The 15,296-nt window shown below is 38.8% G+C and overlaps 3 protein-coding genes across 3 annotated transcripts; all 3 read right to left on the bottom strand.

Annotated features, from left to right (window-relative positions):
* Positions 1-10: 10 nt before the first annotated feature.
* On the bottom strand, positions 11-2,332 carry LOC132545211 (carboxylesterase 3-like; the record flags this gene model as incomplete). The annotated part of the gene is given in 3 exon segments (XM_060208886.1): positions 11-165; positions 803-1,180; positions 1,182-2,332. Coding segments are annotated over 3 exon segments (1,684 nt in total), but the record flags the coding sequence as incomplete, so codon positions are not given.
* A 1,839-nt stretch (positions 2,333-4,171) lies between these two features.
* Positions 4,172-7,001, bottom strand: LOC132545210 (carboxylesterase 3-like). The gene is made up of 2 exons (XM_060208884.1): positions 5,470-7,001; positions 4,172-4,832 (listed from the first exon to the last, which is right to left on the bottom strand). Exons 1-2 carry the CDS (start codon positions 6,999-7,001, stop codon positions 4,658-4,660), a joined length of 1,707 nt encoding a protein of 568 aa, XP_060064867.1. The 3' UTR covers positions 4,172-4,657.
* A 1,957-nt stretch (positions 7,002-8,958) lies between these two features.
* LOC132545157 (carboxylesterase 3-like) lies at positions 8,959-13,980 on the bottom strand. Its single transcript, XM_060208833.1, has 3 exons — positions 13,862-13,980; positions 10,324-11,863; positions 8,959-9,677 (listed from the first exon to the last, which is right to left on the bottom strand). The coding sequence occupies exons 2-3, from the start codon at positions 11,853-11,855 to the stop codon at positions 9,503-9,505; spliced, it is 1,707 nt and encodes a 568-aa protein (XP_060064816.1). The 5' UTR covers positions 11,856-11,863; positions 13,862-13,980; the 3' UTR covers positions 8,959-9,502.
* Between the last annotated feature and the right edge of the window lie 1,316 nt (positions 13,981-15,296).

Below are 15,296 nucleotides of genomic sequence, written 5' to 3'. Positions count from 1 at the left end.
GTCTTGTGACTTTGTCGGATTCTATTTGGAATGTCTTCCCGTAGAAACTTGATGCGTTCTTGGTAAAGATCTTGACCTAGTTCTGGATCGACCTTCAAATCCATGTAGTAGCGCCCTCTATTACTGAATGTCTTCCACGGAATCAAACTGGGACCATTTGGGTTTCTGTAAATAATAACAATGAGTTAATAGGCATAATCTTGAAAAATCCGCTGCATTCAAGAACTTCGATAACTTCAATGAATGCAAATAAACACATGATGATATATCAAAGAGATGTGTAAACCATCTACGGGTAAAAGCATTACGTCAATAACATCTTAGTATCATAGTATTTGTCTCTACTGTAACTAAAGTGTTTTAACTTGTGTTCTCTGTGTAATTCATTGTAGTGTGTCACACCTGATAGTGTAACTGTAAACGTAAGTGTACCTAATTTTGTGCTGTCAAATTTTAGCGCTTTAGAATTTATCGGCAATTCGCAATGATAAATCCTATCAATAACCTAACCGCAATAATCGTTAAATGACTACAAATGAAATTTGTTCTTAAAATCAGATTACAGCCTAAATGTGTTCTTCACATTACATAAATATTGCATGTGATGATGTTTCTTTCTCGCGTGCAATCGTGATATTATTTGATTTTTATATATTTGAATGGGAAATTTGAAACATTAAAACTTTAATTTAATTTCCCTTGAAACTGATTATCTCTTTGGGAGGATTGTAATTTTCCCTCCACATGGATGGAGTTTTAAGGTTTTTACCAAACCTTCTTTCTTGACCGTAATAAAACTTACCCTGTTTTGGCGAAGTTAGTCCAATAGGATACGACCGTGTCTCTTAGTGATATCGCTGCCGTACTTTGTAAGGATTCGTCATCACTAATCCCTGATGGACCGAACATGAACAGACAATCCACGGCATGATCTGCACCCTTAGACCAGGGGAAACTTGGCGTAAGAAAGGAAAAGTGGATTTCTTGTGTGAACAAGTAATGGTAGGTGTTGGAATCCGTTTTCCCTTCTGAATGAAAGTCAAGAAGAGACACTGTTGGAGCGACAAATTGTAAGTCACCGTACAAAGCCGCGAGACTTCTAGACTGGTCCACTAAATTGTCCTCCTTATATCTTTCACATATCATGTCGGACACGACAGTATTGTCTTCATACTTGTCTGGCTATCGCTGGTGCGAATAGGTCACACAACACAGAGGTAGGTATACCTTCAGACAGTTGGAAGTTCATGGGCTCCTGCAAGTGGAAAAGTATAAACGGAAGCAGCGAAGCTTCATTGTCTGTAGTTCCTGCTATCAAATCCACAGATTGAAAGCGTTGGAATTCCTTGGAACTGGGATCTTTTAAGCTTTCCATAGGTCTCCTTACAATTAGATCATCATCTACGACTGGCCAGAGATGAACGGACATAGAGAAACCACCGGAGTGCAAAGTCGCGGGGTCTAATTGCGCTATGAGCAAATCTTCAGCAGATTTTGTCTTCAGACAACTTACAAGAGCCTCGTTGTCAATGGATGAGTTGGTGATACATCCAACATGACTACCAACTTTCTCCGTAATTTTCATTGGGTTCTCGCTTAAAAATAAAGGACCTGCTGTGCTTCCGCTCTGAGCGATAGCCCTCTGGAATAACCCTTCAGTCAATGGAATAAGAGACAAGAAAGAAACAGCAAAGCCTCCTGCCGACTCCCCAAAAATGGTAACCATGTTCGGATCACCTCCAAAGGATGCTATGCTTTTGTTCACCCATCTTAACGCTTCGATCATGTCCCAGAGTCCGTAGTTGCCTGGAAGTTTGGAATCTCCTGAACTTAAGAATCCAAACAGCCCAACACGGTACTGAATGGTCACTACTACTACATCTTTCAGAACAAAGTACGAAGAATCGTACAGAGCAGCAGAACCACCAACAAAAGCCCCGAAGTGAATCCAGACCATTACCGGTTTCTTAACTTTGGGCGAAGCAGATTCTGGAACATATACATTTAAATGTAAACAATCTTCTGATGTTTCCTTATTTTCTAGCTTATCCCACATCTCTGGCAAAACGTTGGTATCCTGGATACAGGACGGTCCAAATTTAGTGCCGTCTAGAGTGTCTGTCCACGGTTCTACGGGAACAGGCTTCTCAAATCGGAGTTTACCTACGGGAGGTTTGGCATACGGGATGTTACGGAATTGTAGGACGTCCTGTCCGAGGACCGGTACAACCACGCCTCTGACGGGACCTAAGGGAGTGTTGACTATTGGGACAGACTGGCCCATAGACGCCACAACAATGAAGGCCAACAACAATGTTAACATCGGGATCATGGTGGTTTCTGGAAAAAATATATACATACTTTTATCGCTAAACAGTCTTTACCCAAGTCAATGAGGTTATCTTTAGATATCAGTGACAGGGTGTTATTACATGTTATATCACAAGAGGCCTATAAAGATAGGTTGATACGTTAGGTTCAGGGACTAGGATATTCGGGTATGTATTTATTGGAAATTTGGATTGCTATGTCTAGGACTATATGCAATTATATTCAGTATACAATTAGCTGTGATGGTGCAAATCAGAATTTTATATGATTGTCATTCGCAATAGTTTCACTCTATTCTGGTTTGTTTCTGGTACGACTCAATGTTATACTGTAGATCGGCACTACAAAGTACGGTGTTTTCTCTATGATTTTCATTCTTTTTCCTTGTACAGAGTTTCAACTGTGTATATTAACATACTTTATTGATACAAATATTAAACGACCAATTCTGGTAGTACTCTTTGTTAAGCATACTATTGTGACGTATGTGTATACTGTGATAATGACGCAATAGTATTATCACATATTTATGTATAACGTCTGTAATACCGACTGCAATAATGGATGAAAAAAATACCAGAAATATTGTAGAAATATTGTCCTCGATACAATTGTGAAAAATCTCCAACACGTAGTACTGTCATGACAGTATAATGTTACTAGCTCGATACATCGGGAATGTTTCACTCACCACGTGCTTCCGAAGCTGGCAATCGACGCCGTATTTGTGTATGCCTGATGTATACCTTTCACGACGAACTCTCAGTGTGCCTGTGCGTGTTGTTGAGGCATCCTGTTGTAAATACACTGTATTCTAAATTTGATTGTTTGTATTTATCATACTTGTGTCTTTTAATCTTGTTCATACCGCTGTATCATTTCCGTGTTCGCGTAAGCGTTCGTGAACTTTCATTATGTCGCGTATACATGTACGTTATGTTTAGTTGGCCCTAAATGATTTAGTGTTGTTCTAAATGGCAGTTTACAACAGAGGATGTACCGTCCTTCTGTTCGGATGTCCTGAGAGTTTATAATAAAAAAATCTACCGTCCTGCGGTTTGGATGTCCTGAGTGACAGTTTATAACAGAAGATGTACAGTCATACTTTCTTAATGTCCTGACTAATGGTTTATAACAGAATATCCAATGTTCTCCTGTTTCGATGTCTTGACTAACAGTTCATAACAGAACATGTACTGTCGTCCTGTTTGGATGCCCTGACTGATGGTTAATAGTAAAAGATAAACCGTCCTCCTATTTGGATGTCCTGATTGACAGTTTATAGCAGAAGATGTAACGTCCTCTGGTTTGGATGTCCTTGCTTAGATGTTTTAAATTCATATCATAAATATCTTATTAAAAGAAATACGAAAGCTTGTAGTTGTTCATGTTGCTTTAATTATAGTATCTACTATCTAAAACAAAGTTTGTTTTTTTTTTAATTTTTCTATTTTCATACCAATCATCAAATTCATGTTTACATGACGAATGATAAAAAGAAATGATTCTGATGTAAAATCTATCCACTAACGATGACCAATATTGGTCGAAGCACCGAAAAGTGAATGGAAGGGCTCGTTGGATTTTTTCCCTTAAGGTAATACCACATGAGAAGCATTTATATCAGACTTTGCCTGAAAGACAACACCTATATCTTATCCCGGTCTGGCTTACGCACATCATGTCTCTGGTACCTAAATGATCACATTAGATGTCTAAGGGATGATCAGAATGCAAAAGTGTTTCTTTTCCAGCACCCAGCATCATTCAGTGATCCAAATTCACTGTTCAATTGACTTGTGGTACTACTTCCCGATTTTTTATCTGTTCCACATATTTTACTTGAACCCAGTATCATAACTTGTGGTTCAATCCTAATCACCTCCTGTAAACCTTTATCACATAACTCTTAGTGTTTAAACCCTGTGGTCCTTTCCCCTAACTGCGACACTATGTCACATGAATATAAGCTTTGTAGCCTGGTCGCTGGCTGGGACATTTTATTAATCAACTCCCAAATATTCCTGATCACTGATTCGGATCCTTTATCACAAGAACCCCAGCCTTGTAACTCTACGGTCCTAGTCCCTGATATTTGATTGGAACTCCATATCACATGACTTCCTGCCTTGTGACCCTACGGTCCTTGTCCCTGATAATTGATTGGGACCCTATATCACATAAATCTCAGTCTTGTGACCCTATGGTCCTAGTTCCTGATTACTGATTACAAAATAGTCTCCAAGATCTGCAATGCATACAGTCTAATAGATTACAAAATCATGTCTAACACTAGAATCACACCTCACTCAAACACCTTTGTGTACTACAATTCAGTTTTGTGACTTTGTCGGATTCTATTTGGAATGTCTTCCCGTAGAAACTTGATGCGCTCTTGGTATAGATCTTGACCTAGTTCTGGATCGACCTTCAAATCCATGTAGTAGCGCCCTCTATTACTGAATGTCTTCCATGGAATCAAACCGGGACCATTTGGGTTTCTGTAAATAATAACAATGAGTTAATAGGCATAATCTTGAAAAATCCGCTGCATTCAAGAACTTCGATAACTTCAATGAATGCAAATAAACACATGATGATATATCAAAGAGATGTGTAAACCATCTACGGGTAAAAGCATTACGTCAATAACATCTTAGTATCATAGTATTTGTCTCTACTGTAACTAAAGTGTTTTAACTTGTGTTCTCTGTGTAATTCATTGTAGTGTGTCACACCTGATAGTGTAACTGTAAACGTAAGTGTACCTAATTTTGTGCTGTCAAATTTTAGCGCTTTAGAATTTATCGGCAATTCGCAATGATAAATCCTATCAATAACCTAACCGCAATAATCGTTAAATGACTACAAATGAAATTTGTTCTTAAAATCAGATTACAGCCTAAATGTGCTCTTCACATTACATAAATATTGCATGTGATGATGTTTCTTTCTCGCGTGCAATCGTGATATTATTTGATTTTTATATATTTGTATGGGAAATTTAAAACATTAAAACTTAAATTTAATTTCTCTTGAGACTGATTACCTCTTTGGGGGGATTGTAATTTTCCCTCCACATCGATGGAGTTTTAAGGTTTTTACCAAACCTTCTTTCTTGACCGTAATAAAACTTACCCTGTTTTGGCGAAGTTAGTCCAGTAGGATACGACCGTGTCTCTTAGTGATATCGCTGCCGTACTTTGTAAGGATTCGTCATCACTAATCCCTGATGGACCGAACATGAACAGACAGTCTACGGCATGACCTGCACCCTTAGACCAGGGGAAACTTGGCGTAAGAAAGGAAAAGTGGATTTCTTGTGTGAACAAGTAATGGTAGGTGTTGGAATCCGTTTTCCCTTCTGAATGAAAGTCAAGAAGAGACACTGTTGGAGCGACAAATTGTAAGTCACCGTACAAAGCCGCGAGACTTCTAGACTGGTCCACTAAATTGTCCTCCTTATATCTTTCACATATCATGTCGGACACGACAGTATTGTCTTCATACTTGTCTCTGGCTATCGCTGGTGCGAATAGGTCACACAACACAGAGGTAGGTATACCTTCAGACAGTTGGAAGTTCATGGGCTCCTGCAAGTGGAAAAGTATAAACGGAAGCAGCGAAGCTTCATTGTCTGTAGTTCCTGCTATCAAATCCACAGACTGAAAGCGTTGGAATTCCTTGGAACTGGGATCTTTTAAGCTTTCCATAGGTCTCCTTACAATTAGATCATCATCAACGACTGGCCAGAGATGAACGGACATAGAGAAACCACTGGAGTGCAAAGTCGCGGGGTCTAATTGCGCTATAAGCAAATCTTCAGCAGATTTTGTCTTCAGACAACTTACCAGAGCCTCGTTGTCAATGGATGAGTTGGTGATACATCCAACATGACTACCAACTTTCTCCGTAATTTTCATTGGGTTCTCGCTTAAAAATAAAGGACCTGCTGTGCTTCCGCTCTGAGCGATAGCCCTCTGGAATAACCCTTCAGTCAATGGAATAAGAGACAAGAAAGAAACAGCAAAGCCTCCTGCCGACTCCCCAAAAATGGTAACCATGTTCGGATCACCTCCAAAGGATGCTATGCTTTTGTTCACCCATCTTAACGCTTCGATCATGTCCCAGAGTCCGTAGTTGCCTGGAAGTTTGGAATCTCCTGAACTTAAGAATCCAAACAGCCCAACACGGTACTGAATGGTCACTACTACTACATCTTTCAGAACAAAGTACGAAGAATCGAACAGAGCAGCAGAGCCACCAACAAAAGCCCCGAAGTGAATCCAGACCATCACCGGTTTCTTAACTTTGGGCGAAGCAGATTCTGGAACATATACATTTAAACGTAAACAATCTTCTGATGTTTCCTTATTTTCTAGCTTATCCCACATCTCTGGCAAAACGTTGGTATCCTGGATACAGGACGGTCCAAATTTAGTGCCGTCTAGAGTGTCTGTCCACGGTTCTACGGGAACAGGCTTCTCAAATCGGAGTTTACCTACGGGAGGTTTGGCATACGGGATGTTACGGAATTGTAGGACGTCCTGTCCGAGGACCGGTACAACCACGCCTCTGACGGGACCTAAGGGAGTGTTGACTATTGGGACAGATTGGCCCATAGACGCCACAACAACGAAGGCCAACCACAATGTTAACATCGGGATCATGGTGGTTTCTGGAAAAAATATATACATACTTTTATCGCTAAACAGTCTTTACCCAAGTCAATGAGGTTATCTTTAGATATCAGTGACAGGGTGTTATTACATGTTATATCACAAGAGGCCTATAAAGATAGGTTGATACGTTAGGTTCAGGGACTAGGATATTCGGGTATGTATTTATTGGAAATTTGGATTGCTATGTCTAGGACTATATGCAATCATATTCAGTATACAATTAGCTGTGATGGTGCAAATCAGAATTTTATATGATTGTCATTCGCAATAGTTTCACTCTATTCTGGTTTGTTTCTGGTACGACTCAATGTTATACTGTAGATCGGCACTACAAAGTACGGTGTTTTCTCTATGATTTTCATTCTTTTTCCTTGTACAGAGTTTCAACTGTGTATATTAACATACTTTATTGATACAAATATTAAACGACCAATTCTGGTAGTACTCTTTGTTAAGCATACTATTGTGACGTATGTGTATACTGTGATAATGACGCAATAGTATTATCACATATTTATGTATAACGTCTGTAATACCGACTGCAATAATGGATGAAAAAAATACCAGAAATATTGTAGAAATATTGTCCTCGATACAATTGTGAAAAATCTCCAACACGTAGTACTGTCATGACAGTATAATGTTACTAGCTCGATACATCGGGAATGTTTCACTCACCACGTGCTTCCGAAGCTGGCAATCGACGCCGTATTTGTGTATGCCTGATGTATACCTTTCACGACGAACTCTCAGTGTGCCTGTGCGTGTTGTTGAGGCATCCTGTTGTAAATACACTGTATTCTAAATTTGATTGTTTGTATTTATCATACTTGTGTCTTTTAATCTTGTTCATACCGCTGTATCATTTCCGTGTTCGCGTAAGCGTTCGTGAACTTTCATTATGTCGCGTATACATGTACGTTATGTTTAGTTGGCCCTAAATGGCAGTTTATAACAGAGGATGTACCGTCCTTCTGTTCAGATGTCCTGAGAGTTTATAATAAAAAAATCTACCGTCCTGCGGTTTGGATGTCCTGAGTGACAGTTTATAACAGAAGATGTACAGTCATACTTTCTTAATGTCCTGACTAATGGTTTATAACAGAATATCCAATGTTCTCCTGTTTCGATGTCTTGACTAACAGTTCATAACAGAAGATGTACTGTCGTCCTGTTTGGATGCCCTGACTGATGGTTAATAGTAAAAGATAAACCGTCCTCCTATTTGGATGTCCTGATTGACAGTTTATAGCAGAAGATGTAACGTCCTCTGGTTTGGATGTCCTTGCTTAGATGTTTTAAATTCATATCATAAATATCTTATTAAAAGAAATACGAAAGCTTGTAGTTGTTCATGTTACTTTAATTATAGTATCTACTATCTAAAACAAAGTTAATTTTTCTATTTTCATACCAATCATCAAATCCATGTTTACATGACGAATGATAAAAAGAAATGATTCTGATGTAAAATCTATCCATTAACGATGACCAATATTGGTCGAAGCACCGAAAAGTGAATGGAAGGGCTCGTTGGATTTTTTACCCTTAAGGTAATACCACATGAGAAGCATTTATATCAGACTTTGCCTGAAAGACAACACCTATATCTTATCCCGGTCTGGCATACGTACATCATGTCTCTGGTATCTAAATGATCACATTAGATGTCTGAGGGATGATCAGAATGCAAAAGTGTTTCTTTTCCAGCACCCAGCATCATTCAGTGATCCAAATTCACTGTTCAATTGACTTGTGGTACTACTTCCCGATTTTTTATCTGGTCCATATATTTTACTTGAACCCAGTATCATAACTTGTGGTTCAATCCTAATCATTTCCTGTAAACCTTTATCACATAACTCTTAGTATTTAAACCCTGTGGCCCTTTCCCCTAACTGCGACAATATAAGCTTTGTAGCCTATGTCACATGAATATAAGCTTTGTAGCCTGGTCGCTGGCTGGGACTTTTTATTACTCAACTCCCAAATATTCCTGATCACTGATTCGGATCCTTTATCACAAGAATCCCAGCCTTGTGACTCTACGGTCCTAGTCCCTGATATTTGATTGGGACCCTATATCACATGACTTCCTGCCTTGTGACCCTACGGTCCTTGTCCCTGATAATTGATTGGGACCCTATATCACGTAAATCTCAGTCTTGTGACCCTATGGTCCTAATTCCTGATCACTGATTCGGATCCTTTATCACAAGAACCCCTGCCTTGTAACTCTACGGTCCTAGTCCCTGATATTTGCTTGGACCCTATATCACATACCTCCCAGCCTTGTGACCCTACGGTCCTAGTCCCTGATATTTGATTGGAACCCTATATCACATGACTCCCTGCCTTGTGACCCTATGGTCCTTGTTCCTGATTACTGATTACACACTAGTCTCCAAGATCTGCAATGCATACAGTCTAATAGATTACAAAATCATGTCTATCACTAGAATCACACCTCACTGAAACACCTTTGTGTACTACAATTCAGTCTTGTGACTTTGTCGGATTCTATTTGGAATGTCTTCCCGTAGAAACTTGATGCGCTCTTGGTATAGATCTTGACCTAGTTCTGGATCGACCTTCAAATCCATGTAGTAGCGCCCTCTATTACTGAATGTCTTCCATGGAATCAAACCGGGACCATTTGGGTTTCTGTAAATAATAACAATGAGTTAATAGGCATAATCTTGAACAATTCGCTGCATTCAAGAACTTCGATAACTTCAATAACTTCAATGAATGCAAATAAACACGTGATGATATATCAAAGAGATGTGTAAACCATCTACGGGTAAAAGCATTACGTCAATAACATCTTAGTATCATAGTATTTGTCTCTACTGTAACTAAAGTGTTTTAACTTGTGTTCTCTGTGTAATTCATTGTAGTGTGTCACACCTGATAGTGTAACTGTAAACGTAAGTGTACCTAATTTTGTGCTGTCAAATTTTAGCGCTTTGGAATTTATCGGGAATTCGCAATGATAAATCCTATCAATAACCTAACCGCAATAATCGTTAAATGACTACAAATGAAATTTGTTCTTAAAATCAGATTACAGCCTAAATGTGCTCTTCACATTACATAAATATTGCATGTGATGATGTTTCTTTCTCGCGTGCAGTCGTGATATCATTTGATTTTTATATATTAGTATGGGAAATTTAAAACATTAAAACTTAAATTTAATTTCTCTTGAGACTGATTACCTCTTTGGGGGGATTGTAATTTTCCCTGCACATCGATGGAGTTTCAAGGTTTTTACCAAACCTTCTTTCTTGACCGTAATAAAACTTACCCTGTTTTGGCGAAGTTAGTCCAGTAGGATACGACCGTGTCTCTTAGTGATATCGCTGCCGTACTTTGTAAGGATTCGTCATCACTAATCCCTGATGGACCGAACATGAACAGACAGTCTACGGCATGACCTGCACCCTTAGACCAATGGAAACTTGGCGTAAGAAAGGAAAAGTGGATTTCTTGTGTGAACAAGTAATGGTAGGTGTTGGAATCCGTTTTCCCTTCTGAATGAAAGTCAAGAAGAGACACTGTTGGAGCGACAAATTGTAAGTCACCGTACAAAGCCGCGAGACTTCTAGACTGGTCCACTAAATTGTCCTCCTTATATCTTTCACATATCATGTCGGACACGACAGTATTGTCTTCATACTTGTCTCTGGCTATCGCTGGTGCGAATAGGTCACACAACACAGAGGTAGGTATACCTTCAGACAGTTGGAAGTTCATGGGCTCCTGCAAGTGGAAAAGTATAAACGGAAGCAGCGAAGCTTCATTGTCTGTAGTTCCTGCTATCAAATCCACAGATTGAAAGCGTTGGAATTCCTTGGAACTGGGATCTTTTAAGCTTTCCATAGGTCTCCTTACAATTAGATCATCATCTACGACTGGCCAGAGATGAACGGACATAGAGAAACCACCGGAGTGCAAAGTCGCGGGGTCTAATTGCGCTATGAGCAAATCTTCAGCAGATTTTGTCTTCAGACAACTTACCAGAGCCTCGTTGTCAATGGATGAGTTGGTGATACATCCAACATGACTACCAACTTTCTCCGTAATTTTCATTGGGTTCTCGCTTAAAAATAAAGGACCTGCTGTGCTTCCGCTCTGAGCGATAGCCCTCTGGAATAACCCTTCAGTCAATGGAATAAGAGACAAGAAAGAAACAGCAAAGCCTCCTGCCGACTCCCCAAAAATGGTAACCATGTTCGGATCACCTCCAAAGGATGCTATGCTTTTGTTCACCCATCTTAACGCTTCGATCATGTCCCAGAGTCCGTAGTTGCCTGGAAGTTTGGAATCTCCTGAACTTAAGAATCCAAACAGCCCAACACGGTACTGAATGGTCACTACTACTACATCTTTCAGAACAAAGTACGAAGAATCGTACAGAGCAGCAGAACCACCAACAAAAGCCCCGCCGTGAATCCAGACCATCACCGGTTTCTTAACTTTGAGCGAAGTAGATTCTGGAACATATACATTTAAATGTAAACAATCTTCTGATGTTTCCTTATTTTCTAGCTTATCCCACATCTCTGGCAAAAAGTTGGTATCCTGGATACAGGACGGTCCAAATTTAGTGCCGTCTAGAGTGTCTGTCCACGGTTCTACGGGAACAGGCTTTTCAAATCGGAGTTTACCTACGGGAGGTTTGGCATACGGGATGTTACGGAATTGTAGGACGTCCTGTCCGAGCACCGGAACAACCACGCCTCTGACGGGACCCAAGGGAGTGTTGACTTTTGGGACATACTGGCCCGTAGACGCCACAACAACGAAGGCCAACCACAATGTTATCATCGGAATCATGATGGTTTCTGGAAAAAATATATACATACTTTTATCGCTGTACAGTCTTTACCCAAGTCACTGAGGTTATCTTTACATATCAGTGACAAGGTATTATTACTTGTGTATTATCACACCAGGCCTATAAAAATGAGGCCATAAACCAGATGAAATATATAATCGTGGAAACTGCACACGCCAGCATATATTTCCGTCCACAGATATTTGCAATGGGTAAAACCTTATTGGAAAGGACCTGTTATTCGTAGTATTAATGAGGAAATAGATGTGACCCGGCCTCTACATCTAATAATGGATACAGAGAGAAAAAATAAAGAAAAATCTATTTTTCTAAAAACTTTAGTATGGGATAAATCACCTGTGCATTTTTCACTGCTCCGGTACTTTGATATTTTCTCAGAAAATAGAAGTAGGGGAGGTAACACGTCAAAATCACGCGTTAGTCATAGGGTTAGCTATGTGAAATTTTGGCATTTGTTTATAAACTTATTAAAGATGTTTTTAAATGTAAAAAAAGGTTTGTACTAAAAAAATATTATACTAAATAATTTTTGGCATAGGTCTAATAACAAATGGAGCTGTTTCTGTTTGAACTTGTTCTCGCATAAAAATGAAGTGTTTTCTGTAGTCGTTGCCTTCAAAGTGGTCAGCATCCTTGCTCAATTTTATTCTTTATTTGCTGCTATTTATGGGTAAATGAGAAAAGGTATTTTCAATGTCGTTAAGTTGTGAGAAATTAATCATATCTGATAAATAAATCATATCTGAAGAAAAACCGCTGTGGGCCAACCTAAAATACGTCGGAGCCTCAGGATACCTGCCTCATGATATCCGAACACTGTGGTAGTCTACTCGGAAATATCCGCATCATGAAATTTTACTTCTAGATGCCTTGTATACATGCTTACGTAAGGTTTTAATACATTTCTTAAGTGAATTTATTTGTTACAATGTATGTGACTTCTTCTCAAATTAAAATGTCAACGAGTATTCTTTACTACCCCGGTGCCGGTGATGAAACATCGTGAAATCGTGTCCTATGATCAGGGGCGTAGCTACTATAGAAAGAAAAAGCCCGGGCTTACACATAAAACATCCGTGCATAGAGTATGTCGGACAAAATTACAAAACTAAGGTTGAAAATAAATATCTAATATTTTTTGATGAATAAAAAGAATATAAACAGAAAACTGTTGAATAACTAGGCCTAGTGCATTGCTTTCCGGAACGTTATATACGTCATGCTATTCTACTTTTTACTATCATTTCAACGTTTCCGATTATAATGTTGTTAAAGTGCAAATTTTCAAAATGAAGAAGGCTTCTGGATTACAGACGTCGATCGACTAGTTTTTCAAACAAAATAGATCGACTAGTTTTTCAAACAAAATAAAGTCGAATTGAGTGACCACACTAAAAGTGACATATCAAAGACCGAAGGTACATATAATCAAGATACGGAAATTGTCATTGACATTTTCGCGAATCAAAAGAACAGAAAGTAAGCTTTTATTTAGTCGCGGGGGGGGCGGGTGTTGCTTCGCCCCCTGATCCCCCCACCAGGGCCCTGCTCTGGACCCCTAGGCAGGCCCCAGACCCCTCGCCTGGGCTTAAACATTTCTGCTGGGCTAGCTACACGCCCCTCATGATATACCGCTTACCACATTGCTTGTGAAAAAATGCTGATAATGCGAACGTAAAATTGCAGGTTAATCAATGAATGGTCGTGATATCGCATGCATAAGCACATGACTGTAAATATGGAAAACACGGTACCAGTTGTACAGTTTTACGTTAACAAAGCGCCTAGTCCTTGTAAAAAAATCAAAATGCAAAGGGAATATAGGCATCCACCAAGCTAAATGGTAATAATACCCCAAGCCTTAAAAAACTCACAAAAAATCAATTTCCTAATTTCTCGGCCACCAACAATACCCCAAGCCCGACATGTATCATTCCTCAAAAGTCTGCCCTTGAGGTAGATAGGGTACACCGACTAGTCTTACCTGTAGATATATTTCAGGAACATATGTCGAATGCGTTAGCAGGGATATTGATCATCTCTTTTCAGAGTCAATGTACTCTAACACGACGATAGATCTGTGTCTGATAGCTATTTTCAATGAATATGATGCGTTTGCTTTCGATGACCTAGATATTTTGTAACCCCGTGATTAAGGTTATCTCCCCTTAAGTTCACGTTTGTAACTCACTAGCCATGTTCGACGTTCACCAGGGACAGAAATTACATGGATTTTTTTTTTAATTTTTTCATTAGATATTGTTTTCATACCAAGGTGTGCACAAAAACTAGTTTCATTCCAGAGCTATTATTTTCTCTTGGTAAGCCACGCCATTTTATTAAAAACTGGAGACCAATAACTCTATTGAACATTGTATATAAAATAGCTTCAGGGGTAATTGCAAAAAGGATAAAATCCGTACTTGATAAACTCATAAATAAGGATCAGACGGGGTTTTTAGCGGGTCGATACATTGGTGAAAACACTAGGCTACTATATGATGTTATGAAATTCACAGAAGATAATGACATTCCTGGTATGATTCTTATGGTAGATTTTGAAAAGGCATTTGACTCGGTGTCCTGGAAATTCATAGAAAAGGTATTGATTTATTTTGGCTTTGGAAATAGTATACGTAACTGGATAAAACTTTTTCATAGAAATGTAGGGGCTTCAGTAAATCAAGGGGGTAATCTGTCATCATTCTTTTCTATTAAAAGAGGCTGTCGTCAGGGCGATCCGGTAGCACCATACATCTTTATTCTCTGTGCAGAAATTCTTGCAATTAGATTCAGAAACAATAAAAATATACATGGCATCCAAGTTGATGATACAGACATTCTAGTTTCTCAGTATGCAGATGATACTTATTTGACTTTAGATGGTACGGAACACTCCCTAAGAGAATCAATAAGTGAATTACAAACATTTGCAGATATCTCAGGCTTAAAAATGAATACCGATAAAACAGAAGTCATTTGGATCGGTAGCAAGAAACACAGTCAAGATAAATTTTTACCAGAATTAGACTTACAATGGGGAAAAGAAACATTTTGTTTATTGGGTATTGATTTCAGTGTTAATCTCCATGAAATGGTCAGAATGAACTTTGATAAGAAAATAGTAAAACTAAAAAGCCTTATAAATACTTGGAGTAGACGCAATTTAACTCCCATAGGAAAAATCCACTTAATTAAATCTTTGATGATTTCACAGTTTAATCATTTATTTATTTCCCTGCCCAATCCAGATGGTAAAACAATCCAGACAATTAACTCTATATTATTTGAATTTCTATGGCACAGTAAAGTTGATAAAGTTAAAAGAGAAACTATAGTTCAGGATTATACAGTTGGTGGGTTAAAAATGCTGCATGTTGCTAATTTTATCGATTCATTGAAATTGAGTTGGATCAAAC

The sequence above is a fragment of the Ylistrum balloti genome, unplaced genomic scaffold (assembly GCF_031769215.1).
Source record: "Ylistrum balloti isolate Yb309-2 unplaced genomic scaffold, AGI_CSIRO_Ybal_v1 Utg369830, whole genome shotgun sequence".
Lineage (NCBI taxonomy): Eukaryota > Metazoa > Mollusca > Bivalvia > Pectinida > Pectinidae > Ylistrum > Ylistrum balloti.
This window is presented reverse-complemented; position numbering and strand designations above follow the sequence as displayed.

What these genes read in the sequence shown, in the direction of transcription:
- LOC132545210 (XM_060208884.1), bottom strand. Translation starts at nt 7,001, where the DNA reads ATGATCCCGATGTTAACATTGTGGTTGGCCTTCGTTGTTGTGGCGTCT. An exon ending in ACTAACTTCGCCAAAACAGG is followed by an intron (nt 4,833 to 5,469) that starts GTAAGTTTTATT and finishes TATTATTTACAG; the next exon opens with AAACCCAAATGGTCCCGGTT.
- LOC132545157 (XM_060208833.1), bottom strand. Translation starts at nt 11,855, where the DNA reads ATGATTCCGATGATAACATTGTGGTTGGCCTTCGTTGTTGTGGCGTCT. An exon ending in ACTAACTTCGCCAAAACAGG is followed by an intron (nt 9,678 to 10,323) that starts GTAAGTTTTATT and finishes TATTATTTACAG; the next exon opens with AAACCCAAATGGTCCCGGTT.